The 24700-nt window shown below is 37.2% G+C and overlaps 4 protein-coding genes across 4 annotated transcripts; 1 reads left to right on the top strand and 3 right to left on the bottom strand.

Annotated features, from left to right (window-relative positions):
• Positions 1-4136: 4136 nt before the first annotated feature.
• On the bottom strand, positions 4137-6168 carry LOC147565099 (uncharacterized). Its single transcript, XM_086651607.1, has one exon. The coding sequence runs from the start codon at positions 5868-5870 to the stop codon at positions 4647-4649; it is 1224 nt and encodes a 407-aa protein (XP_086507733.1). The 5' UTR covers positions 5871-6168; the 3' UTR covers positions 4137-4646.
• Positions 6169-12289: 6121 nt separating this feature from the next.
• Positions 12290-17402, top strand: SDH2-3 (succinate dehydrogenase 2-3). Its single transcript, XM_086651605.1, has 4 exons — positions 12290-12610; positions 12904-13142; positions 15687-15896; positions 16951-17402. The coding sequence occupies exons 1-4, from the start codon at positions 12320-12322 to the stop codon at positions 17150-17152; spliced, it is 942 nt and encodes a 313-aa protein (XP_086507731.1). The 5' UTR covers positions 12290-12319; the 3' UTR covers positions 17153-17402.
• A 239-nt stretch (positions 17403-17641) lies between these two features.
• Positions 17642-18952, bottom strand: LOC147565097 (uncharacterized). Its single transcript, XM_086651604.1, has one exon. It carries the CDS (start codon positions 18903-18905, stop codon positions 17958-17960), a length of 948 nt encoding a protein of 315 aa, XP_086507730.1. The 5' UTR covers positions 18906-18952; the 3' UTR covers positions 17642-17957.
• Positions 18953-21880: 2928 nt separating this feature from the next.
• On the bottom strand, positions 21881-22835 carry LOC147565096 (PLAT domain-containing protein 3-like). The gene is made up of 2 exons (XM_086651606.1): positions 22606-22835; positions 21881-22470 (listed from the first exon to the last, which is right to left on the bottom strand). Exons 1-2 carry the CDS (start codon positions 22717-22719, stop codon positions 22048-22050), a joined length of 537 nt encoding a protein of 178 aa, XP_086507732.1. The 5' UTR covers positions 22720-22835; the 3' UTR covers positions 21881-22047.
• Positions 22836-24700: the final 1865 nt, after the last annotated feature.

The raw sequence follows: 24700 nt of genomic DNA, 5'->3' as shown, positions 1-24700 counted from the left end.
TGAAGGGAAGAACACAACATAATTTACTAGAGATATAGCATCAATACACCATTTGGTTTAGAAAAAATTTTAGAGAAAAATAGGTGCCTGCCTTTAAACACCTAAAAGTCCACTACGAATAATAGAAGTTGATGGCTGGTAAGTTAGATCAACCAACATAAAAGAAAAAGGATTTTTTGACCTTACCCCCTCATCACTAATTGGTAATTAAATCCCCCCCCCCCCCCCCCCCTCAATAATGGGTAAATGAGCGTACCCCTTCAGATTTACTATTTTTAACAAAGACACAAAGATTGGGTTTGGCATACGTGAAATAAATGTGACTATCAAGAGCAATTATCCTTCAATATAATTCCTCGTAGTTATTTCACCTTTATTGTTTGATTTGATCCGTAATATGATTAGCAAGGATTGATTTTGTTTGTACATTTTTAAATTTATGATGTTATTATCCCATGCCAAACATGTCTTTAGTAACTTGCCAAAAAAATTAAATTCAATGAGGTAAACTCAATTACTAATTACTGAAGGGGGTAAACTCAATTACTAATTAGTGTTGAGGGGATAAGCTCAAAAAACCCTAAAAAAAGAACTCAGCTTCCTCTTAATTTTTCTCCCTATCTACCCCTTCTTCACCGTCACCAATCACATGCCCCACAACCATCATCATTCACCAACCTCCAGAACCAACCACACCACCATCACCGACCACCACACACCGTCTCTTTCCACTCATTTCTTTGTTTGTTGTCTCTCTCACATGTATATACATTTTAAATCAACAAGAATTTCCATTCATTTCGAGTTGTCTTTTACAATCCCAAATATGTTGTAGGATGGTGCGGACCAGCCTTCCGGGCTGCTAGTGATACTCTCCGCTTTGGCACACTTGGGTCTCACGATTTTAAAAGGCCTCACTAGGGAAGGGTGCTTAACCTCTTAAGAGGAGCACCACACTCCTGTCTCCCACCAATGTGGGATTGCTTTACAACACGCCCTCCCAAGACCACATCATAGTAGAGCGAATCGTGCTGATAACGTGTTGTAGGATGGTGCGGACCAGCCGTCCGGGCTGCTAGTGATACTCTCCGCTTTGACACACCTGGGCCTCACGGTTTTAAAAGGCCTCACTAGGGAAGGGTGCTTAACTTCTTAAGAGGAGCACCACACTCCTGTCTTCCACCAATGTGGGATTGCTTTACAACAAAATAGTATTTTTTTTGTTTTTGGGGGAGGTGCAGGTGGAGACAGTAGAGGCTCAAATCCTATAATTTGGGAATAGAAACTTATGAATTGTTTTATAATATGTTAAAGGTTTCTAGCAATTCAACCTTTGAATCAAATTCATTAAGCCGTGAACAAGGGGAGATGTCCAACTAGGAACATCCATGCCCAAATCGATATGTGCCTGTCACAAGGAAAATATGCCAGATTCTAGGAGTGTTTATCTCTAATATTAGAAAGTACCAAATAAAAGAAATTGGATTTTCAATTGTTTTTGTTTCATCATTGTAACTATATTTATCTAAAAATATATTATTATTATTATTATTATTATTATTATGTGGTGTGTTCTAAAATGTGTGTGGGCTTTGTAAAAGTCCTATCGGTCTAGTGGGCCTTAATCATGTGTGAGCCAAGTAAGAATCTTGTGTACCCTTAAAATTTCCTTTAATGGTTTTATTGCCTGCTTTTGCCCTATCAAGGCTGAGTAGCCATCCCAAAAGGCCCATAACACCATCCCCCTGTTCTGAAATCCCCTGAAGGACAATCCCTGAATCTTTTCTACAACCTACAACTCCTAGTTTTGAACTTTTGATGAAAAAAGAAAATGAATATTTCACCATGTCATTTACTCGGTAAGGAAGACTTTATTTTAAGAAGTTGGACTTCTCAAGAACCATTTCAAGACCCAAACATTCAGTCAGTAACCTAGAATTGGTAGAGGGGCAGATAAAAATTTAAATCAATAAAATAAATAAGGAAAATGATCTCGTCACAAAAAATTCAAACCAAAGGGAACTCAAATGAACAGTCCATATCGAATCATTAACTTTCTCTAGAATTGTATTGCAAATCGTGAAGAAATCTCGGCCATTGATTTGGGTTTCTCTCAAACTTATTTGAGGCTTCAGTGGTTGTATCATAGTTAAACAAAAGGAGAAGTGTTGTTAGGTAAATTTTGTTTTTGAGAAATGCCAAATATACAAAAAGTTTTGATTTAATTTATGACTTGCTAACTCACTAAAATTCTCCGTGAGAGACTTATGAGGACGATCATTCATCTTTAAGGGTGGCCATATAGGCGCCCGTTATTGCTTTTGGCACCTGCAAAGAGGCTTTATGTATAGTTGGAGGGCCGGGAGCAATTTCACAAAAGTAACACGTGGGACAAGTCGGATCCTTTGTGCTAAATCTTGTGGGTCCCATTCCTTTTCACATGATTACGTGATTTGAAACGAACAGTACAGATTAATTTAATAATGAATTTAGAAACGATTGCCACCATTAGTGGATCATTTGATGGGATAGAGAATCACCGAAAGCTTGGCACCACCATTTTAATGGTTGAGATCTGTCGTAGTATAATTAGTACTGATTAACAGCCGCAGGATTAAACAATAGTGGGACCCTCCATAGGAAAGGCTAGTAATAGTATATGGACGCCACTCAGGTCAACGCCAACAAGTGTGAATAGACTTTTATACGAATTAAAAAAACTCCAAAATTTTTGTTCATTCCAGATTGTTCATCAACTCTAGGGTTTATTAACACTAGTTTGAGTGGTACGAGTGCTATAATGATAAAATTCTTGATTTAACGATTCGTTTTCACTAAAAAAATAAAGTGTTTCAAGGTTTGATTTTGACTGTTTTTTTACCAGTGTGTCCATCGAGTCACCGTTCTGTTACCCGTGTGACCATCGAATCAAGGATTTTGTCAAAAATCCTTTGTATACTTAACATTTCCAATATTCTGATTCAATAATGTAGCTCGCTTGCAGCTGTCCTCATCTACAATAAAGTAATTGTCACATATTCTTTTAGGTCATAGCTAAACTTATCTATCAACAGTCAACCATCAAGGCATCAACAATTGAACTTGACCAAGTTACTTTAACATGCATCAACAATTGAACTTGACCAGGCTACCTTAACATGCATGAAAAGGAAAGGTCGAGATGGTTCGAAAACGTTGTCAGAATATGGCCCTAAAGAAAACGTGATTGTTTGCAGAGTGGAAAATGACCATACTACATTATCAGTCAGATCGTTTTCGATGAAAATTCATAGGCCATGTCGCACCCCTCCCTTGAAAAAGAAAAGTTGGTAGTCAATCCTCATTCTTGTAAAACAATCATCTAATATCGAGTTTATGATGAAGAGGTTAGTGTAAATAAGACATTTTTATAGTGTGGATATATGAGTAATAGTATCAATATGATTGGGATCAAACACTAAGATGTGATTTCTTTGATTATTAAATAATCAATAATACTATAATACCCCTGTGATTACCTAATTATATCCTAATGAAAAGGTTACCCTAGATCAGATATAGTGTTGTCCACTACTGCCTTTACAAAAATATTCCAACAAAATAGAAAATCAATTATATATTTTTATTGCTCCTCTCTTCCTCTAAATTGTCTTAAAGTGGTCCGACATGGACCGAAGTTTTAGCCCGAACAAGGTCCGAGCGATGGTGCTACATGGCCCGAAGTTTTAGCCAGCAGTTCAAGTGGTATATGACAATGCTCCTTTTCTACTCTGACATACCACGTCATCACCAGGGGCACACCCGGTCTAAATTATAAACCAAAATATTACTTCCTATAAAAATTTTGGAAAATGTTATTTGGCCCGAATTCAGATTGTAAAATTATGCCCTTTCCTACCTGAATGTCCTCTCTAATTACTCTTCCTATACCCATCAACAAATAAGGGAAACAATACATATTAATCAATGACAATGAAGAATTGAAGAAGACAAAGAGTGAAAGAGGAAACTAAAACCAAGAAACCCCCTTCTATTCATGCCTTTGAAAGAAGACAAGGATTTTATTTCATTCTTGTATGGGTTTATCTTCTTTCTCTCCCTAGACATTTCAAAAGCTATTAGTAAAATTATAGGACTAAGCAAGAAAAATTAAGGAATTTATCATAATCTTCTTTAATATAATGTTTATATGGATACATGTCAATACCAACAACAACAACAAAAAAAAACACCAACAACAAAAATAATTTCAATTCTAAAATGGCAATATCTGAACCCTAATCTCTCAAGTGATATACCTATATATTTACACATATGACTAGTTAACTAAATTAATTATGTAATAAATGATATTTAAATTAAATATCTTTTCATTCAACGGTGATGCTATGTCCGGGACCTATCACGAGTCAAATCTCAATCGAAGTACGTGTCCAGTCAGGATGTAGAGACTTATCACCTATCTCAATGGAATCCCAACCGAAGTATTTGTACGATCTAGAGAGAAAGTAAGCATTGTGACCAGACACATACTCTTTCTCATTTAATTTTCTCTCTCTCCCAGTCATCTCCCATTTTCTATCCCTACTTATACCTATCAAGAACAGGAAATGGATTCTTCTTAATAAGAAGAACAAGTCCATGAATCAACCATACCTTCCCTCTTTGACTTCATTTATTGTTGAAGACCCTTTTTCTTGATTAAAATCCGACGACGAACCTAAATAATTCATATTTTTACATCCATTAACTCTTTGATGATGTAAATTACTATAGTTTCCATTGAAAGTGCTTAAAAAGTCTTGATCCCCATTAGTAGAATTATGATGATCACTTGTCATCGTTAAGCTCCCGTCCGATGTACCTCCGTTAACCTGCCTTCCAACTGCATTCTCACATCTAAAATCATTTACTACTCCGATTTTAAGCCTCGAATCGACCCGAGAAGGAAGTGTAGTTAATGGGTATTTTGAAGGAGGATTTGATAGTAGAAAAGATTGGTAAGAAAGATCAGGGGGTGGGTTATTATGAATGTTTAGTAGATATTGATTAGATAATTGTTTAGGAAACCCTAATTCAGATAGAAGTTGATAGTTACTAGAAGTTGAAGTATCAGGGTTTATAGTAGTACTATTAGGGTTTGTAGTAGTAGTAGAAGAACTAATAGTATTATCCATGATGGTAGAAGAAGATGACAGAAACAGAGTTGGATTAACAGTATTATCCAGGTGACTGGATCGGAAGGTGGAAGAACTATTGAATAAATCAAGTCGTGTACGAGAAAAGGAAGAAGGAGAAAACGGTGATGCGGGTATACCGGTGAATTCTTGAACCATAGCTCTGAAATTTGAAGTGTCTGTTGTAAGTATAGTTGTGGGTGCCCTACGTGAAGCTCTTGATCGTTTTTTAGGGTTCCGACTTCCGATGACCGGTTGATGGCTGGGTAATTGACTGGAAGTACTAACATGCCCGGGGATAGATCGTGGAGGATCGGAGATTAGTTGTGGTTGACTGGAAGAGGATGGGATTTGATGGTGAGAAGAGAAGTTGTTGGAAATGGAGGAGGGTTCGGATCTTAGGGTATTGGATCCGGGTTGAAGCATATCAAAATTTAGGAAAGAAGATGGGTTGTGGGTTGTTGGTGGTGGAGGGTGAGCTAAGGGATCAACAAAGTTTGAGAGATAATCAAGGTATAGAGAAGGTGATGGTTGGTGGTGTTGGTGTTGGTAGTGGAGGAAAGGAAGTGGTGGTGGTGGTTGTTGGGAGCCACCAACATGGTTAGTAGTGGTGGTGGAAGAGGGTAAGAGAGCAGAGAACTCTTCATCTTCACCACTTGATGACTGCATACTTCCACTATTACCAGAATCCATTTTGAAAAAGAGAGAGAGAGAGAGAGAGGTAGCTTGAATAGACAACAATAACAAACAAGTTTTCTAGGTATTTTCTAGTTCTCTAACATGGAGATGGAGGATTGGAAATTAATTAACAAGGAAACTGGAAGAGGTTGAGTTGTAGAGAAGTAGTTAATTAGGGTTATGGATGAAATGGAGAAAGGGAGACAAGGTAGATGAAAGGGGGTGAAGGAGAGAGATTCTTCTTTAAAACCTTTTTAACTTTTCTTCTCCAAAAGAGAGGCGGCTTCCTCTCAAGTTTCCCACTTAAAAGATCCTCCACAGATTTTTTGTGTGGGGTCTCCATTGTAGAGATGAGAGATAGAGATGGTGAATGTGAGAAAGGAAGAAATTGATAATTGCATTTTTGGTGGTGGGAAAGCAACCAAATTACAGTTGATGGTGGTTTTTTTTTTTTGTTGAAAGAGTTGACGGTGGTTAAAAGTTTTATGTATCCAAGAAACTATTTTATCTGTGTATTGGATGGTTAGCCATCTAGGCTTCTGCCATTGCATTGGTTTTTTCATTAATGATACTATTTTATCTTCTCCAAAAAAAAAAAAATGGTGGTTAAAAGTTGTTTTTTCTACTCTTTGTAATTTTTTAAATTTGAGATAAGTTTAGGCAAGAATGCTAAAATAGTCACAAATGTATGAACAAGGGAAATTTTACATGTCAGCAATTTGTCAGACCATTCTGGTTGAGTTGATCAGGCCAAATAGCCATTTAAGTTATAACAGTCATTTTCCACATGGCTAAATTTCGAATTTTACAACAAAGACATTGTTTGTTGATTCGCTCAAGGAGCGTGGAATAATATTGAGGAAGTTGAGGAGCATCTACTAACATTGAGGAAATTGATTATGACCCCTACGTATATAGAAAGATGGTACCAAATAGAAAAAAAAACACTCAAAAAAATTAACCTCAAAGAAATATATTTTTCAACATTTTTTAAATTATTAACAACGTATATAATTACGTTGTTAACAAGACAGTCTTATTTTTCTCATAATTTCTTTTTTACCCTTCTATGTTGACAACATATATAAATATGTTGTTATAAACTGTTGACAACATATATAATTGTGTTGTTACAAACTATTGACAACATGTGTAATAACTTGTTATAAAATGTTGATAACATATATAATTGTTCTGACTTGTTATAAAATGTTGATAATATATATAATTTGTTGTTAACAACATATATAGTGTGTTACCTAAAATATTACTTGTCCGTTAATGAGTTTGTTAGAGACAAAGGAATGCATAATATTTTAATTTTTGCAAAAGACAAATAAAAAATGCATTAGTCTAAATGTTTGTCGGAAGCAAAACAAAAAATGCGGAAAAAATTTCTTTCTTCACAAGACAAATCGAAAACTGATTTAGCTAAAATGTTCCAGTATGTGTTTTTCAAATACAAAACTTTTTTGCAAACCAAGTTTTGAGCAAAACACAAACTTGTTATAAAATGTTGATAATATACATAATTTGTTGTTAACAACATATATAGTGTGTTACCTAAAATATTACTTGTCCGTTAATGAGTTTGTTAGAGACAAAGGAATGCATAATATTTTAATTTTTGCAAAAGACAAATAAAAAATGCATTAGTCTAAATGTTTGTCGGAAGCAAAACAAAAAATGCGGAAAACATTTCTTTCTTCACAAGACAAATCGAAAACTGATTTAGCTAAAATGTTCTAGTATGTGTTTTTCAAATACAAAACTTTTTTGCAAACCAAGTTTTGAGCAAAACACAAATTTGTTCAGAAATTTACAAAGTTGTTGAGAGCAAACTAAGATTTGTTAAGAAATTTTGAAAAATATTTTTCACGATGATTTCTTAGGTTAAAGGAAAATACAGACCCAATACATGCAAGTCAAAACACAGTTGACCCATTTGACTTTTACCTAATAGGGACACACATGAGGACATCAAAACTAAAATAAAACTATTATAAGGAGATTCGAAAATAGAAGCAGTGGGGCGGAGCAATTTCCATCCTGGGTGGCGCTGCCTACTGGTGGCGGTTTTCCGTCCTAGGGGAAGCGGTTCCAGACGGTTTTTAGGGCAATTTCATAGTATTTTCTGATTATGATCAATCGTCTCTACTGATTCTTCTCCATCATCATTATCACTCCCATTTTCATTCTCTTCTCCTTCAATCTCTGTTATATATTTCAATTTTCTTCCTTTTCTTTGATTTTGGAGAACTCTTGGTAGAAGGTTTCAAGATCAACAGATCCGATGAGGCTTTGAACGGATGCTTGATTCTGTCGAGGGTCCATAGATCCATTACAGATTTGAACCAAACAAGGGTTTGTATATTTTTCCAGTTAGGGTTAGAATCCGGCGAAAAATCACAGATCAAGTGATGGTGGTGCGACAGGATCTGGTGGTAGGTTTCGTGATGGTGGGATGGTGGTGGTGTAGGTTCTGTGGTGGTGTTAGATGATGGTGATGGTATGATGGTGATGGTATGATGGTGGTGGTGTTGGTGAGGTGGTGATGGAATGATGGTGGTGGTGTTGGTGAGGTGGTGATGGTGGTGCGACCAGGATTTTAGGGCTTCTGGATGGTGGTGTGGTGGAGAGTTTCATGGTGATGTTTAATGATGGAGGGGGGTGGTGGTGTGGTAGTGACAAAGAGGGTTGTGGTTATAGGTGGTGGTGGTGAGTTTTGGGAGGTTTGTGGTGGAGATGTGGTCTGCAGTGGCTTGCAATGGTGGTGTTTGATCGTGTGGTCCGTGGCGGTGGTGGTGGTACGGAGTCATATACAAGAGAGATTATTTAGTATCTCCATATACTTAGTAAAATAATTGGCGGTTCCTTAGTGGTGGCGGCGACTTCCTGTAATGACGGCGGCGGCTCGCTCAGCTAGGGTACTTCAGTCTCAGTTATGCTATTGTCGATCTTTAGGGTCTTTTCATTCTCGGCCTTTAGGGTCTTTTCATGCTCGGCCTTTAGGGTCTTTTTTTTGTTTGTGTCTGTATCTTGTCAATTTTATTGAGTCTGTGTCTAGTCAATTTCTTTCTCTTCATGAGGCACTTTACCTTTAAAGGTATGTAACTCTCGTGAAGTTTTCAGAGGAGAGAAATAAACAATATCATCCATGTAACATTGTGATTTAATTACTTATGAATGAAAATGGTTCGCTTGGTTTAAAAAAAAACACTAAAATAAAACAAACTTTTTTTTTATTGAAAGAAAATAAAACTAACTTGGGAATCATTACGATTTCTTCTTCTTCAACAACCAAACAACAACCCCCATTAAAGTTCTTCATATCACAACACTAAAAGCAACCTGAAACATAGAGAAAAAAATGGAAGATCTCTAACTCTTCCATTATTTTATGATCCAAACCGTTAATAATGGACGACAAAAGCTTAATGGATTTGGTTTATTGATCTATTTTGGATTTGTGTTGATTTGTCTTTACACCAATTTCTGTTTGATCTATCTTCCATTTCGAAAACAAATTTGTTATGATCAGTTTTATTTAACACTTTTTGTCTAGTTTGAGTTGTGTTTGATTTATGTGTTAATGCATTGTTTGATTTCAAACGACCTGTTCTACTCCAAATTAACTTTCTTGCCTATGATTTGTGTTTAATTTATTGATACACTTGTAGTACGGTAGAAACAAGTTAATGTCTATTTTTGTACTTTACGTACTTTTAAGTGTGTGTCTAATTAATTCGCTGCAACTGTTAACATTTCGATCAAAGGACTTATGCTTTATTGGAGGGTTAATGAGCCTTGGTCCTCTTCATCCATTTTTCGCATTGGATTTTCTAATTGGATGCAGTAATTCATACGATTTTTTTTTTTCTCTGAGTGCTTTAATTTTCCCTTTGTAATTGCATCCTTAGGAATTCTTGGATACAATTCTACCTTCATCCAAAAAAAGTGCGATATACACTAAACAATCTTATTTTTGGTTTATTCCGAATTTTCAATTACATTAGAGTAAGAGAAGAAATTAACTATTAACCATATTATTCGGCCCTATTGATATGATTGGAGAACTTTTAGATTAAAATCATGAGATCATAAGATCATTGTGGGGTCACGAGCATTTCATCCAAACAATGAACATAAACCCAAATAATTTTCCTATTTATATATAAAAACACAAATATTAAAGTTTTTACCAAATTAATTTTAAGTTATATTTGTGTATATAGTATATTATATTCCTTGAGAATGTGAATGGTTTTGATGGAGATAAAGATTGAACTATGTGGAATTAGAATTTTTCTCAAGAGCCCACTAAAGAATAATGCCCTTTATTAATTTTTTTTATTTTTCTTTTTCGATTAATCGTTCATTTAGAATCAAACAACTCAGACATTGCTAGGAAGTGATTCTCTTTTTATAAAAAAGAAAAGAAAGTTAGATGATATGCCCCCATAACATCAAAGGGCAGGTTTTTCATTCGCAAAACTTATATATGTTTATGTGATTTCAAACAATTGCGGATGATTAGACCTAAAATGTGCAATAACACGATATATTTTTGTCGGTAATCCTCTAGAAAACTGAATTAGGGTTTGCTATTATTAGAATAATGTGTTAAATTTGTGGCATGATTAATGCAGAAATAGCCAAGAAGGTTGAATATGCTAATCAAAGTTTACCTAACCTTGATATTTTCTCCTTAGGTATCATTGTGATGCATCATCATAATTTTGTCTCTTCTATTTTTCCTATCCTTTACCTTTCTCTTTGATGTGTGAAAGTATTTTGATTCTTTTTCATCCTCATGAAATAACCCCTAAAATGAAGTAAATTGCTTTAGGCACGAATATATAAATTCGCAAATCATTTCATGTAAACCCACTAATGTTCCTTTTTAGTTTGACTTATAAAGTCGAAAAGAAAACACCAAAAAGAATTACCCTTTTAGCTTGTTACGCAAATTCTCTTCTATAGTTTTTACGACTTTGAAGTCGAGGATTCTTGGTTATAATGGGCAGACTAAAATTCCCTTACCCAATTTTTTTGAAACTCAAAATCAGAGAAATTAAACAAAACTTATCTCGTTGGTAGAAAGCCTCAAATGAGGCAAAAGGATAAAACCGAAAATATTGTGACTTTATCAAACTATTTGTGTCATGTAATATGACAATGTCATAAAAGGCAAGCCCAAAAATTTAAAGGCCCTCTAACGTATTACTTTTTTTTTTCTGACTCGTTACATCAGAACATGACTGTTTTCACATCATATGCACTGGTTACATGATTACAATGGAATAAACGCATAAATTGGAGTATAACGTTAGACTACAAATTTCTGAGGAACTAATTTTGAGAAGTCATTATAGATACTTACTTTCTTTTACACCGATCAATTACATGTAATAATATTTGAGACAAATTGAGTATATCCCGAATATCTATTCCACAGTCTATTGTGTTTATTGCGTTTTGGGCCAACAGTTCGATCCAGGAGTTATCACTGAGGCTTGTCAGCACAATTATACCTACTACGTTCTTCTCTTGCTGGTAATATCTCTCTACTTTTCCATCGTTACGTTGGTGCGGTTTTGTGTCAGCTTCGAAATTCTTACTTCACGTGTTGATGTGATCCTTAACCTTTTTATCGTTACTTCGGTGCGATACTTATGTGTCAGCTTTGAACTTCTTACTTCAAGGGTTGACGCGATCCCAAGTCCAGGAGTTTTCTCTTTGATCTTGTTTTCAAGATCTCGAAAACTAATGGTCTCTTTATTGAGACGTCTGGGGGATAATCTTTTTATCACTCTTTCTCTCTGCGATGAATTGAGTTTTCACAGTTTGGTAAGAGATTTGACAGTCAAGAGATATCACATGATTGGTTATATTTGTGCTTACAGTGGAGTCCAACTTATGGTTCGTGTTCGGCAACGACGTTCTGAGAAGATCTATTTTGCGACTTTTCTTTTAGTCGTGAGAGCTATAATAAAGAGTGTGTGTTTAATTTGTTCTTATTTTCTTTTCACTCTGACATTGTGTTTGTGTTCTCTTTTTGTAAACTCTGAGTTATAAATAATACGATGTTTACAGATTCTAAAAAAAAACTAATAAAAATGGCATGAATTGCCTAATAACTTGAAATTTGCACGTGACATCATCATGATGATAGTAATTTGGCTTTGTTGGGCCATTTGGACCAATTCTCCCGGTCTTTCGTTTCACCCCTAGTCAAAGTGGCTTAAGGTGCCTATAAGATTTACTACCTAAAATAGAACAATAGATTGGGTCAGAGTTGAATCCATGAACATTAAATAGTTACAGGTATTGCACCAAAATTTCTAACTTGTACATGGACACGTTGACTACACATGCAAACACGTGTCATTTCATGTACAAATTGATAATTCTTTCACCGTAAGAGCAGAAAGCAAGAAGGAACCTACAGAGAGAAAAAAGAGATGTGGAAGAAAGGGTTGATGAAGGATTGGTTTAAGAATGGGTATACAAAATTAAGTAATTTAGTGAATAGAGAAGACCCAAAAAACAGAAACTTCCCAGTTTTAAAAGGTCACCCAATTGCTCAAGAACATGCAGAAGGTGTAGTTGAGATGCATGAAACCCTAAAAGAGAAGTCAACTAGCAGGGATCCTCTTAAGAAGGAATTCAAAATATATAGATGGAACCCAGATGTGGGAGAGAAGCCTTATCTTCAATCATTCTTTCTTGACCTAACCACCTGTGGACCCATGGTACTTAATTAGGGAAAATAATTTAGGCACACTAGCTCAGACAGAAATCTATGTGGTTTGTTATGATTCGTCTTTTCAATATTTCTGATTCACTAAACTACGAATCACGACAAATCACATACAAATTTCAATTCACTGAATTGTGAATCACGACAAGTGTTACAAAGAAATTCTGCCTAGTGTGGGCTTGATTTTTCTTTTAAAGAAAACCAATGTCTTGTTTCTCTCGGTAGAACTTTTTTATCTCTCTGTGGAATACATGACTTAGTATGTATGTAATGAAAGTGGTGCAGGTTTTGGATGCATTACAGAAGATAAAGGGAGAGGTGGATTCAAGTTTGAGTTACAGAAGATCATGTAGGGAAGGGATATGTGGGTCATGTGCTATGAACATTGATGGGACAAATACTGTTGCATGTTTGAGACCCATTGATACTGACACCACTAATCCAACTATTATTACTCCTCTTCCTCACATGTTTGTCATCAAGGATTTGGTTGTTGATCTCACTCATTTCTACCAACAATACAGGTATACCCACTTGCTTGGTTACTCAATTGATCTTTTCAGAGTTTGAACTTTTGTCTGGGCCCCCAAGGGTCTGTCCTGGTCTAAGTCAGTGGCTTGGACCGAGATTGGGGCCTGGACCCGAGCCCGGACATGACCCATGGTCAGGCCCGAGGCTTGGCTCGGGACCTGGCAGTGGCGAGAGGTCGGAAGTCACCGTACCCGCGATAGCTTTCGGACCCATTGGTCGGACAGAAGTGACCTGACCCAGGATACTTGGGGCTCCGGACTCGTTGGTCGGCTTGAAGTGACGACTCGAAAGTGACCCGACGCAGGATAACTTCTGGATCCGTTGGCCAATCGGAAGTGACCCGAACTGGGATAGCTTAGGGCTCCGGACTCGTTGGTCGGCTGGAAGTGACCTGACTCGGGATAGCTTCAGACCCGTTGGTTGCCCACAAGTGACCCGACCTGGGGTATCTTCCGGAACCGTTGGCCGGCCAGAACTTACCCAACCCGGGATATCTTCCGGACCCGTTGGGCGGCCAGAAGTGACCCGACCACCCGGGATAGCATTCGGAACCGACCCAAGATAGCTTAGGTCTCCAGACCCGTTGGCTGGTTGGAAGTGACCCGACACGGGATAGTTTCCGGACCCGTTGGGCGGCGGGAAGTGACCCAACCCAAGCTAGCTTTTGACCCGACCCGAGATAGCTTGGGGCCTGGGGAGGCACCCATCAGGGTGATCGAAAGTGACCCGACGCGGGATAATTTCTAGATCGATTGGCTGGTCTAAAGTGACCCGACCCGGGATAGCTTCCGGACATGTTGGGCGGTCGGAAGTGACTCGACCTGAGATAACTTTTGAACATGACCAGAGATAGCTTGGGGCACCCATTGGTCGGAAGTGACCCGATCCGGGATAGATAGAGGGGGTTTGAAGATCAGTGGTGATTGGTTAGGTGGTGAGAAGAGAGGTTGTTGAAAATGGAGGACAATTCGGATCTTAGGGTATTGGATCTAGGGACGGATCTACAACCAGCCCAAGAGGGGCCATGGCCCCTCTTGGCTGGCTGCAAATCCATTTAAGATGGCTCACTCGGTATATTAAATAAATACTTTGCAAGTCAATAACTAGACAACTATGTGGCACGGGCGAGATGGTTATGAGGGGCGTTGGAGTGTGAGGAACTTGAGTTCGAATCCTTGCGAGACTCAATGTTTCTAATCTTTTAAAGGTTTTTGGTTCAAACCCAACAAAAGCAATTGTTGTTGTTACTTTTTTTTCTTGTAGTTTTTCTTCTTAATGTAATACTTTATTACATACAAATTAATTAATCAATTTTATCTAATGAATCAATTCTAAAATAAATGAAAATTCATATAAAGACACAAATTTTTCATATTTCGATTGTGTTTTTTTTATTCAAGTAAAAAATTTAGACTGTTCATTTTTTGAAAATTTTTGAAGAGACAAATGAAATATAACAAAAAGTTATTTATTTTAGTTCATAAAAAAGTTTGCACTTCCTAGGACCAACAAATTGTGAATTAAATGGTGCTTTAAAATTTAAATTTAATCGTATAAGTCCATGAATATTAAGAAATATAGTATAATATCGGCCCCTCTTGACTTCTAGTCCTGGTTCCGTCCCTGATTGGATCCAATCATCTCGGTAGAAGCATATCAAGATTTAGGAAAGAAGATGGGTATCAAGATTTAGGAAAGAAGATGGGTTTTGGGTTGGTAGTGGAGGGCGAGATAAGGGATTAACAAAGTTAGAGAGAGAATTGACGTATAAAATATGTAATCTGAGAACTCTTCATCTTCACCACTTGATGATTATATCCACTATTGCCAGAATCCATTAGAGAGGGAGGGAGGAGAGGGAGGGAGGGTTAAAAGTCAGATTTGGGTGGTTAGCAGATTTGGGTGGTTAGAATGATGGTACAAACCTAAGGTGTTACTCGTATTGTCCTCACTTTACATAATTACATACCTAGTCCCTAAAGGACACTCTCTTAAAAGATGTGGGACTATCACAATCCCAACTCATTGAAGGCGAATCGTCGTCGACTCTTATACTAACGGCCCAGCCTCCGTAAATATTTTTATATATATATTGTTCCCGCTATGAACTCACAGGTCTCGTCACTTAAGCCTAAGAATACACCTATAGCCTAGGCTCCAAATTCCTCCGGAAGCAATCGATGTAGTAGTATCACATTAATGTCATACCCACATTGGGTCTATGTGCACGATATCGGATGACTCATTCTTTAAAAGAGGCTAAATGCAATAGCATCTCGGTTTGATACAATAAATTGTCCCCCCCCCCCCCCCCCCCCCTACCACTATTAAGACTTGTTCTACTTCTAGGTTCCTGGGTGTATTAACTTCAGACTGATTTTTAAGCACCCCCCACCTCCTTGCACAATGGGTCTACAGCTAAAAGAAACATGCAAATTGCCTTGCCGTAGATTTCTATAGTCAATGTGTGAGATCACTACTCCGGTCTCCCACTCTAGGTAGAAGTAGAGGTAATTGTAGTGAGTTGTATTGATCAGGTCAATAGAGCCTTGGCTAAAGACAAAGAAGGAAGCAGAAGGAGGAAGAGAATATAAGCAGAGCCCTAGAGACAGGAAGAAGCTAGATGGATTGTATGAATGCATATTATGTGCTTGCTGCAGTACTTCATGTCCTTCCTACTGGTGGAATCCTGAAGAGTTTTTAGGTCCTGCTGCTTTGCTACATGCTTACAGATGGGTATCTGACAGGTATTCTAGACCTAACTTGGAATTCATTAAATTAACATTCTTGTTTCTTTGCTTTACGCATGGGTTGGTGTTCTTTTATTGTCCGGTTTAGATCTCTATTTGACTCGAAATCTGGATTGCCTCGAGCTGGATTGTACGATATCTCGTTTTGGAACGCCTGACTCGTCTAAATGGTTGATTCTGAGTTTAATTGGAATTGGCATAAAATTAGTTTGAATTGAGATACCATAGTCTAGAATAGCTTGAAGTAGGACTATTGTGCTCTTGACTGGAACAACTCAGGCTCTATGAGTTAGTAATTTGTTCAGACCTAGTCTTGTATGATGTACATATCTCCAAACAGTCGTGGAGATATCTTTGTGCACACAAGTTGAAGTTTAGGTTTATGTAGTACTCGTAACTGATTGTCTAGAGCGGACCCACCTTTGGGCCATGAGGGGGCACGTGCAGCCACAGCCGAAGGTCGATTTTTGAGGGTACCCTTTATTTGTAAGGTTGTCACCCACAAGTGACCACCCATGAAATTGCCTTTAACGCATATAACGGCGCTTTTAACCTTCCAACTTTCCATTCCTTCAATCGAAGTATCGAACCATATTAGCGTCACTTTGATTTTGGTCCCTAATTTGTGTCCAAGTTAAATATTTCCTCTAATATTTGTCTGAACAGCATATCTAGATCCTAAGCAAACAGATCTGATATTAAGTTTATGATTTAGGTTCCTTCTGCCAGACTTACCCCTATTCTGTACGATTTTTGCCTTAAGTAGTCAGTGTCTTAGAAACATAAGAGAAAAAAGAAAGACAATGAAGTTATAACTACTGTATATACTATTTTCCAAATGTATCCGCCACGGACTCGAGCGGTGTAAATTAAGACAGAAAACAAGATAAGTTACCTTTCGTTCTGTTGAACCGGTTTTCGATTCCGTGGGTGCAGTAAACATTTGTGAACACCTACCTATCCTTGTGCTGGACTAAGTCGAAGTTCGTAAACTTCTAACTGAGATGGGTAGTCTCCCATATTATTGAAACATTTTTTTTTTGTTTGGCAGCCGAGACGATTTTACAGAGGAGAGATTGCAAGCATTAACGGAAGATCAGAAGAAGTTGTATAGGTGCAGGACAATAAAGAACTGTACAGCAACTTGCCCCAAGAGCCTAAACCCTGCTAGTGCTATCAACAAGATGAAATCTATACATCTTCTCTCTCAACCTGTGGACAAGGTCGAGAGTGAGAATATTCATACTCCTTAGGGTCACTTCTAAATCCTTTCATTAAGGTACTTACCTGCCTGATCAGTTCCTGAGTTCTAGTATGTTTTTAGTATAAAATTCTCTGTTTTAGTCAAAAGTGAATTTGGATGTTTAAAAGTTAGGTTGAAGTTTTCTGATTTCCAAACATCAAATGTGAAGTACTGGATGTTCAAACTGTTCAGAATGAGATGTAGAAGGTAATTCAGTTCTAAAGACAGATCCTAAGAGTAATTGGTGTCTGCCCATAATTCAATTTTGCCTTGAAATTATGTTCTCAAACTTTATCATAGCTTTGTTTTGGTCTTTTTGTGTGACTTAACTTTGTCGGTGTACGTATGAATTTACGATTCATGGAGCACAGTTGGTTTTACTTCGAGTCCGTTTATAAATATTTTCTACAAAATGACAAGGAATAGTTGATAGACGTATAAATTTTCGGCAAAATTAGTTGCCTGCATTGTCCAAATTAGTAATGTTTCAAGATGTTGATTGTCCTTTCACTACAATTATTAACTATTTTTAGCAAACCACACATGTAACTACAATTATTCCATATGTACTGAATTTCGTAAGAGTAGAAAATAAACGAAGGAGAGTATTGAACTTGTGACCTCAAGCTTGTTGTACAAAATATTACCAACTAAGCTACATCCACTGCCCTAATTGGTCTCAAAGACCAAACAAATGTATTCAAGCCAAAAGTCAATGGAACATCAAATATGAACTTTTAAGTGGGAAAACAAAAGAACAAAAAGGAAGTAAGAAAAACTCACTCACCATGATGCATGTGTTCCATTAAAGCTGATCAAGTGTTCCAACTCTGACTCATTGAAAATGGATCTGATCTTAATCCACCAACAACCCAAGTCTCCTTCTTTTGATAATTAATATGAGAAGAAATTTTTGGAAAATCAGAAGCATGGCACTTTAAGATCACCCTCTCTTTCTTCTTCTTCTTCTTTTTGGTATTTTCTTGTTCCAAGACCAACTTTACTTTCTTTTCTTTTCCTTGAAATTCTTGTTCTTGTAACCTATTTTTTATAGGCAAAGATTTGCATCTCATTAACAAGAGAGCATTAGAAGGAGGTGGAGAAGGAGGAACAGATCTTGTTCCTACAAATTGATCATGATCAGTATTAAACCCATTTCCATTTTGTCTCTCTTTCTCATGATCATGTTTCTTACTTTCTTGTAATATCATAAACCACTTTGGGAAAACTCTTCTTCTTCTAGATGAAGAACTACAAGTACTACTACCAAGTTCATGGGTTTTCTCTTCTTTTCGATGATCTTCTTCTACTACTATATCCACAGATGGAGTAATACTACTTATACTAACATCTGATTCTGACTGAGGCGAACCGAAACAATGTAAATTTAGTCGAGTTCTTCGTAAATTAGTCAAGAACTGCAATAAATTTGTTGTGGGTTGAATTTTGTTCTTGTGGTTTCTAGTGTTGGGCTTGATTTTGATTTGACCGGCACAGGTGACTTTTGGTGAGCTGGGTTCGTTTACAATCTCAGATTTCATGGTGTGGTTTGTTTTGGCCCGGAAGAGAGGACTGGCTTGACCACTTCGAAAATTGTTGAAGTGGTGGTGGTGGTGGTGAGTGCGAGGGTGGCGCTTGGTATGATCTGTGGGATGACCTGGGCTGCAAATTGGCTTGTTGGGCATGAGGCTTAGGTTTGATCGAGATGGGAAACAGACTAGGAGGTCTGCTGGTGGAGCTTTTTTGCCTTGTCTTCCCTTCATTCTCTCTCCATCCCCCCCTCTCTAAAAATTTTTGTGTGGTGTATATATAGGATTGTGGGGGGGTCAGTCTTCCTAACTACTAGTGATATTGTCTGATATGACACTTAAGTGTGGATAAGACAGATAAGTCAAGGGTCATATTTCCTCTCCCCCAGTGTAGGACTGACTTACAATAGCTGTCGTCAGACCATATCATAGCAGAAACCACGAAGATAAAGTTCTCAGGATTGGCCTGGCCAATCTTACTGTCTGTTAGTGATATTGTTCGTTTCGTCACTTCAGGTGTAGTGCCTTAAGTCTTAGTATCGTCTTCACTTTTGAAACTCGTGCCAAAGTTCAGTAGGCATTATGTTCCGCTCTTGGCGAAGGCTCCAAGCTCATCTTAAAGCTTTTGACACTTTAGTAAGTTTGAGCATGCACTTGTAGTGTGGGACTAACAGTTCTCCATCTTTGGAGACGGCTGTCCGGACTTTGGCACTACCTGTAGTGCTCAAAGACTTAGTGTTCATAATCCCTTATAAGGACAAGTAAGGCACCACTCTTTGCATCCCACCAACATATATGTTGGAGGGGAAAAGAACTTGATATTTTCCTTTTTTGAACTTTACTAATTATTTTACTTACCCACTGGGGAAAACTCGAGTATAGGTTTTTAACTTGTTTGACCCATCTACTATATTCCTTTCAAGAATTATTAATCATGATGTTGAATTGGGAATTTATTAAAGTTGGCCGGTTGTTGAAGATTTAGTGTGAGTTTAATTTATCCTAATCATTTGCAACTAGCTTAAGAATGTAGAATCGTTGAGTGGAACTGTTAAACTCCAAGTATGTAAATTCGGTAAACTAGTATAGTGAACAAAAATTATACTATAAAGAAACACAATTTCTGACGTTTTTATTTCTACTTTGTTGATTTCTTGTTTCTCGTCCCCTGGTAGGTCGGCTGCCTCGGCACTTGTTCTCTCCATATGTTTATGCACCCACATGTTTTGTTACTTGGTTGATTACAAATTTACGTTCATTCAAGTTTGGAGTCGTTCTCTTCCCTATTCTTTATTAGTTGGTCGATTACATCGATTTCAGCTAGTTTAGCCCTTTTCATAAAGCTTTTCTAACTTCTATCTTGGTCAGAGAAGAAGCTACGTTTTATAGACTGCATCGGCATCTCCGGTTTATCGTGAAGCCAAGGTCAAGAAAGTTTCGACTCTCAAGTATTATTGGACTTTTTCAACAACAAAAAAATTATTATTGGACTCTGACTTGTTCGCCTCATGACAAGAAATCTACTGATTACAAATGGAAGTGGATTTCTAAATATTAAGTACGGCTGCTTTATCCAACGTCAAAAAATGCGTCTTGTTGTCAAGTAGTATGCCTTCATTGATTAGAGTTGACTCTCATGACTTTTTCTCACATGTTGCTAAATTAGTTGTGGTGTGTCCTATCCCTTATTTCTATTTGGTGATTTTCTTCTGAATGTAAAGAATTTTGCAACAAAAAAAGAGAGAACTAGATGTAACTAATGGTTTTCCCCAAAGCGATTTGGAAAGGAAGTGTATATATATTCTTAAAAGAGAAAAGGAGGAAGAGTCGAAGCAAATAGAGAGTACTGTAATTTCAGATAATATCGTCTTAGCATTGTTGGAATATGAGTCGATTTCGGATCGGTTCAATGCGTCAAACTCAGAAACAAAGTATGGCATTGCGTTCGTCTCATCAAGCTCTTAAGTTTAGAGCCAAGAATCACTCAAATCCGATTCCGGATGAATGAGATATTCGAGTCTGAAGTTTGGACGGAAATTGGTTAAGTTAGGGACCAAACGGCAATGAAGAAATGTTGGTTTGATGGCCATTTGCGCAAGGAGCAGACGTTGAAATCTAACGGCGTGCGTTGAATCCGCGCTCATCCAACGGTCGATCTAACTCCTGTCGGGCACCATCGAACGGAGGGCGTTCCTCCCGAGCTTTTGAGCAAGATCTGCCGCTCCTCATTGCAGCCGACGTGATCTGTAGGGAATTAAGTGAACCGTCACTTGTTTCTATCAATAGATTTGTCCCTATAAACCAACATACATGTCCCTAATGCATGTGTCTATTCGAAACAAATTACTCAACCGAAAGTAGGACGTGAAAACAAATTACGCCAAAAGAATAAAGTGTCCCAAAGGACTGGAAAATCCTTCCTTGTGGACATCTTGTAGTTATAGCACCAAGTCAATTCATGTGTTCTAGATAATATTTGCATTTCCAATTAGAAATGTCATAGCTCACTAACCCATCTAAACTTAACCCCAATCATGTGGGTGCACGATCCCCCGACGCCCCAGCATTGGTCCACCTCTGACACAAATGGAAGAGTTTTCGCTGTCAACATATTAAGATGGTATCGTGATATTTTAAAAAGAATCTCTCAGGCAAAAAGTTTTTAGGAATATGCCGACTCAATATTAGGCTGAAACCCTGATATATTTTTTTGAAGTGAATCCATCTTCGTGTTGTTTGTCTTCACTTCATCTTCATACATCATCTTCTTCATCTTCTTTTTTTCACCACCACCGCTACATGTATCTCTCCCTTATTCCTCCTCCCTATCCCTTCAGTTGCGGAAGAGGAGTCTTTCCGCTCATAAGTACCACGAGCTGCCAACAACAAAGGCAGCCCATTGTTGTCCCCAAAGAAAGAAATCAAAGATAAAAAGGACCAAAAGTAAAACATTTGTTTACTTCTAGGTCCATCAAGAAGGCTTTTAGCAAAATAGATTCAAATGGTTGATTAAATATTTTAGACAAATCTACCATATACATAAGAATTCCATTATGCATCCCGTGACGTCGTACTTTTTCAGTTAACTCCATTTCGAACGCCCCAAATTGAATCGTCATGGTCTATCTCTATGCTTATTCTCCTTTGACAAGATCAAATAAGTTTTTGCATAATAAAATGATAAATCCAATAAAATAGTTTTAAAGAAGTTGAAAACAAACATAATTACTTATTATAATCAATAAACATATAGTAAAACATAGAATGCTTCTCTCAAGTCTCAACCTTATACTAATTTTATACTACTAATAAGTTTCACAACATTAATATGATGATCTCACCATAGCCGTCGGATCAACAACAATAGTCAAATTTATTAGACAGATGAAACCCTAGATTTAGGGCAATAATTCCTGATAGCAGTAAGATTATAGGGAGACCTATCAAGAGCAAGCCACTGATTAACAGTAAAGAGTTTCTGATGACAAGGAATATGGGCACCCGTTGTTGTAACTTCAACATAATTAACATACCACCCATGACCCGAACCCGATCCATCTGAAGTGAGGTTCATTGCGCACACCGGCGTATTTAAGCATTCACCCCTACCACTGAAAATATCTAAGTTTCCTCTTTCAAAATAATCATGGCCTGGTTCCATTAATCCACCCCATATCTCAATATTAGGTATTTCAATGAAATTACCATGGGAATTGTAGAGTTTAAGGCTTATGATTGAATCTGTCCCACCTTTTATGGTGTTACTGGTTCTTATATACACTGTGTATACACAATCATCCTGTAAACAAAAAAAAGAAAAAACATCAATTCAATTTTAAGTAATCAAATTCAAATTCTAGAGAGAGAAAAAAGAGAGAGAGAGAGAGAGAGAGAGAAAAAAAATGGATGGGTTTTTTTTGGTGTTAAAGGGGACCTGATGATTTGATGCAGTTGTGTGAGTTATACTTTTGGATTTGGAGATGATGGGGAAGGAGAGAAGTAGAAGAGAGAGAAGGAAGAAAGAGAATTGATTCACTTGAATGGCCATTCTTTCTCTCTCTACTAATTCTTTTGGTTGTGGGTGTTTTTGTAGTTGAAGAGAGAGAGGAGAAGATTTATAAGTCAAAAATTGGTACCAACTTTTGGTATAATAGTATCTATTTTTGCCTCACGTTTGGCATTCTTTTTATTAATTTAGAGGGTATATTTTTGTCCAATGAAATGAGTACATATGCCCGAATGAAAATGGATAAGTGGCGTGGAACTAGGATTTCAAATCAGGGGCAGTTTCTATCTAATTTGAAAGCTATATAGTTTCGGGGGCGTGAAGTTTTGGGTGGAAACAAAAAAAAATTGATTTTTTTATTTCCCCCAAACAACCAAATCCTTTTTAGCTTCTTCTTCTTTTCTCCGGCGACTCCACCATCTCCGACGACAATTTTTTGTTTTTTTTTATTCTCCATCTCCGGCGAAGGGGAGGAGCCCCTTCGCCGGAGGTCTGGTTTCCAGACGAAACCAGATCTGGTTTCGTTTGGAAACGAGACGAGTCTGGTTTGAAGAACAAACCAGATGAGCTCCGGCGAAGGGGCTCCTCCCCTTCACCGGAGAGAAAGAGAGAGAAAGAGAAGAAAGAGAGGGAGAAGAGAGAGAGAAAGAGAAAAGATGGAGAAGAGAGAGAAAGAGAAAAGAGGGAGAAGAGAGAGAAAGAGAAGAGAAGATGGTGAAGTCGCCGGCAACATCCGGCCGGCGACTTTTTCCGACGACATTAAAGGAGTGTTTGGTTTAATTTTTTTTGTTTTGCACCGTCTTCCCCGAAAACTTTAATGCTTTCCCCAAAACAGTGGCCTTGAAGTAAAATATTGTGAGTTCAACAAAATAAGAAAGTAAAATATTGTGTGTTTAGGAAGGAGTCGCTAATGTATCATACTTATGGTTGCAATTCATATAGTCTTGTAATAGTCAAGGAAGAAATAGTTTAATTGAGGGGGTAAATTCAATTATCAATTAGTGACGAGAGAGTAAGCTCAAAAAACCCAATAGTTAATTGTGAGGAAAAACTTTACTTATTGAGCCAACTTAGGGAAAAGCCCAAGATCAGTTGAGAGACAAAGAAAGTATGAGACCTTGCCCACGACTAATATCAAAGTCTAAGATTACAAAAGTTTTTTAGATCCTATTTTAGAATGTCTACCAGTCCACTCTGTGAAGGGAAATATTATTAATGTCTAGTCCTACACTAGTTGTGGTAGCAATGGTGGTCGCTTTACAAGTAAGAAGGTAAATCTTACTTCTTGTTTATCACATATTGATGATGTATTAATGTCTTTAACCTTCCAAAAAAGACTTAGGAGAGACAAAAGAAACCCAAAACTACACCGCCATCTTCTACCTCAAAAAGTATGTTACAAAACGGCTTTCAAAAATCATTTTGCACAATTTGACGCGCGAGCGGTGAAGGAGCTATCCAATATGAATGGTTTTTCTTATATTGGAGATGATTTTTATTGTTGTTAAAGTTTAATTCTATCTTTGGTGGCCAAAATAAAGTTTCGTTTTGTTTATTTTAATCCGTGTACTGTCGTTTGCAATCCTAGAATATATGAGGCTTTTATATGTTAATCTGAAAAAACTTCAAAGAGTGTTTATTATGTGCTTATAAAGTGTTGGGCACTTTTTAAATATTGTGATCAATATTGAAGTGTTTGTCTTATCCCATAATTAGTGCATTTTAGTATCTAAAATGTCCACTTAGAAGTATAATTCAAGAAACACTCAATATGACCAAATCCTATAGGTAATATTTCTCTAATAATGCCTTAACAAGAGGCTCCTTACCCAGATTGGATTGGAGTGCTTACACATATGCACTAATTAGTTGTGAGTCATATAAATACAAACACCTTGAACTTTCAAGTTTACTTTTTGTTGAAATTTGAAATTATAAGGTATGAAAAGCAAGCAACATCCACTTATATAGTTATAATCACTTATAAAGGATAAGTACTTGTTAAGCAATGTCAGGGAACATG

This window comes from Eschscholzia californica, unplaced genomic scaffold, assembly GCF_041429995.1.
Source record: "Eschscholzia californica isolate CP2 unplaced genomic scaffold, dmEscCali1.0.p SCAF_1, whole genome shotgun sequence".
Classification (NCBI taxonomy): Eukaryota; Viridiplantae; Streptophyta; class Magnoliopsida; order Ranunculales; family Papaveraceae; genus Eschscholzia; species Eschscholzia californica.
Note: the sequence above shows the minus strand (reverse complement) of the source record. Positions and strands in the feature narration are given on the sequence as shown.

Coding starts and splice junctions, on each gene's coding strand:
- LOC147565099 (XM_086651607.1), bottom strand. CDS start 5,870: ATGGATTCTGGTAATAGTGGAAGTATGCAGTCATCAAGTGGTGAAGAT.
- SDH2-3 (XM_086651605.1), top strand. CDS start 12,320: ATGTGGAAGAAAGGGTTGATGAAGGATTGGTTTAAGAATGGGTATACA. Junction 12,611..12,903: donor TAACCACCTGTGGACCCATG/GTACTTAATTAG, acceptor AAAGTGGTGCAG/GTTTTGGATGCATTACAGAA. Junction 13,143..15,686: donor CATTTCTACCAACAATACAG/GTATACCCACTT, acceptor TGTATTGATCAG/GTCAATAGAGCCTTGGCTAA.
- LOC147565097 (XM_086651604.1), bottom strand. CDS start 18,905: ATGAAGGGAAGACAAGGCAAAAAAGCTCCACCAGCAGACCTCCTAGTC.
- LOC147565096 (XM_086651606.1), bottom strand. CDS start 22,719: ATGGCCATTCAAGTGAATCAATTCTCTTTCTTCCTTCTCTCTCTTCTA. Junction 22,471..22,605: donor CAACTGCATCAAATCATCAG/GTCCCCTTTAAC, acceptor TTTTGTTTACAG/GATGATTGTGTATACACAGT.